Here is a 2,653-nt window from a genome sequence, read left to right as displayed (position 1 = left end):
TCAGTGGTTAAGAGCCTTGCCTGCTCTTCCAAAGGTCCTGAGTTTAATTCCCAGCAACCACATGGTGGCTCACAACCATCTGTAAAGAGGTCTGGCACCCTCTTCTGGCCTTCAGGCATATACACAGACAGAATATTGTATACATAATAAACAAACAAACAAATAAATAAATATAAAAAAAGAAAAAAGAAATCGCACACTGGCTAGGTGTGTGGTGTAGAACTTTAATCCCAGCACTCAGGAGGCAGAGGCAGGGGGATCTCTTAGTTGGAGGTCAGTTGTACTTTTGGAGCTCGAAGTCAATTAGAGTTGCGTAGTTAGATTCTGTTTCAAAACCAAACCAAACCAAACCAAACCAAATAACCCCCAAGCCCACAGAAATATATTTTGTGGGTACCCTGTGTCTGTCCTCATCACAACCCTCTTCCTTCCTACCATGACAAGATTAGTTGAATAAACCCCATAAAATGCAAATACATCTTTAAATTTCAATAATTTTTGTAAATGCAAAACAAAAAAATGTGAAAAACAAAACGGTAAGAACTTTTAAAGGTGTCCCTTCTTCACTCTTAAAATTCTTATTCTGAACCCATGTTGGTCCCATAGTTGACCTCACCTGTAGTGTTTAATTAAAACAAAACAAAAAAAATTTAGCATAGATTTTTCATCCCTCCCTCCCTCTCTCGCCTTCAACTACAAAGAAACAATGCTTTAAGCCCTTTGTGCCCTTTTAGAAAATTACACAGATACCCCATTGTGGAACCCTATAATCCCTCCGTGCAAAGGAAGAGATTAGCATATGAATACAAAGCAAAATGAATCCAGAATACAAAACGATCTATCGAGTTCTGAAGGTTTTGTATTCTTAAAAATGAATTTATTTCCTCTTTTGTATTGCCCCTTTTCGTGGCCTAAGGGTTAAGGAAATTGAGCTTCCCCCTCCGTGCTGGCTACCCGGAAAAGGATTTAAAAAAAAAAACCACACACACACACACACACCCCACAACAGGATTTAAAAAAAAAAAACCACACACACACACACACACAACAGATTCTAGGAGGTGCAAAACCAACAGATGGCTTCTAGCGCCAGTAATCGTCAGTGGAATCTGCTACACTCGAAATCAGCTTGCTTGCCTGTGAGGAGTGTAGAAAGTGCTGTTCGCTAACTGCGTGGTAAAGGAGAGAAAGCGATAGAAGAGCCATAATGCTGACGTTGAAGGCCCGGCCCCGTGAGGTTGCATAGGGTAAGTGGCGTTGGCCAGGCGGCGGTGGCGAAGGGGAAGGGAAGAGGATTTGGGCTAGGGGCGGGGCTTGAGGCGCAGCGTGGCTCCTGATTGCCGGAGCGCAGCTGCCAATCTTGCCGATCCGCTCGCTTAACCAGTGCGCTGGCGAGACGCGCTCAGATATACTGAGCGAGCGCTGAGAAGCAGCCTCAGATCCTGACGGTGCAGCAGCCCGCAGCCTCAGCCAGGGAGTCCCAGCCGCTTTCAATGGAGGAGAAGCCCGGCCAGCCACAGCCTCAGCACCATCACAGCCACCACCATCCGCACCATCACCCCCAGCAGCAGCAGCAGTCGCAGTCGCACCACCACCACCATTACTATTTCTACAACCACAGCCACAACCACCACCACCACCACCATCACCAGCAGCCTCACCAGTACCTGCAGCATGGAGCCGAGGGCAGCCCCAAGGCCCAGCCCAAGCCGCTGAAACATGAGCAGAAACACACCCTCCAGCAGCACCAGGAAACGCCGAAGAAGAAAACAGGTCCGGGAGGGAGGGCGGTGGGGGAAGGGGACCCGGGCTGGGGGGGGGGCGGCGAGGGGATGGGGGTGGGGCTAGCTGGGAAAAGCGCGGACCCGGTCGGGGTGTTCGTCCCGCGGGGCCGGGGATGCCCCCTTTCATTCTTCCCGGGCGCGGGCCGCGAGGTGGGGATCGCAGCGCCCTCTCCTTCCCCCCAGCATGGGAGAGGCCCGCGCAGGCCAGCGTGACCTTCCTCGGCCCCCGCCCCGGCTGGAGGCAGACCTGGACGCTCGGCCTTGCAAGTCCAACCCTATTTTTATTTTCATTTTTTTTCTCCTCTGCGGCCCTAGAGTTGCCCGAACGTGGGGGGCCCTAAGAAGGGGTGAAACTCGGCCGCCCTCAAAAAAAATTCCCTCGAGGTGTATGTGATTCAGGCAGGCCTAGTGGATCAGGGCGCGGGTGGTGTCGCGAGACCCTCCCGCGGGCGGCGCGGAGCCGGGCTGAGCCTAGGCGAGGAAGCGTCCGCCCTCACCCGCCAGCCCTAGCCCACCTGTGGCCTTGGGGTTTGCTGTCTGGGGGGCGGCGGGGACCCCTTCGTCCCGGGGGTCGTTTCCACCCCTAACGCCCCTGTCGGGCGCCGGGCCCTGCTGTCTGTCCGCGAGGCTCCTCCGGAGGCCGGCGCCCCTGGCCCGCTCTCAGAGCCGGCGAGGCTGGAATGTTCTCTCCTCCTCGCGGGGCCGCTTCCTGTCCGCCATGTTGGAAGCCGATTCCTGTCACCGACTCCGGCCGGCTGAGGAGCGGAGGGGGGGAAGGGTGCGGAAGGCCACACGGCACGCCGGGACCGACGGCCCGGGACCCTCGGCGGCCACGGCCGGGTCCCCCGCACTGCGGGCTGCCGGCGCCC

The 2,653-nt window shown here is 55.2% G+C and overlaps 1 protein-coding gene across 1 annotated transcript in view; it reads left to right on the top strand.

Annotated features, from left to right (window-relative positions):
• Positions 1–1,400: 1,400 nt before the first annotated feature.
• Positions 1,401–2,653, top strand: part of Nufip2 (nuclear FMR1 interacting protein 2) — a 31,382-nt gene continuing 30,129 nt past the window's right edge. The window contains exon 1 of the mRNA XM_005349490.3: positions 1,401–1,773. Within this exon, the coding sequence (XP_005349547.1) occupies positions 1,494–1,773 (280 nt within the window). The 5' untranslated portion in view covers positions 1,401–1,493. The remainder of the gene's footprint in view (positions 1,774–2,653) is intronic.

This window comes from Microtus ochrogaster, chromosome 7, assembly GCF_000317375.1.
Source record: "Microtus ochrogaster isolate Prairie Vole_2 chromosome 7, MicOch1.0, whole genome shotgun sequence".
Classification (NCBI taxonomy): Eukaryota; Metazoa; Chordata; class Mammalia; order Rodentia; family Cricetidae; genus Microtus; species Microtus ochrogaster.
The sequence above is the reverse complement of the archived record's forward strand: the minus strand, read 5'-3'. Positions and strand labels throughout refer to the sequence as shown.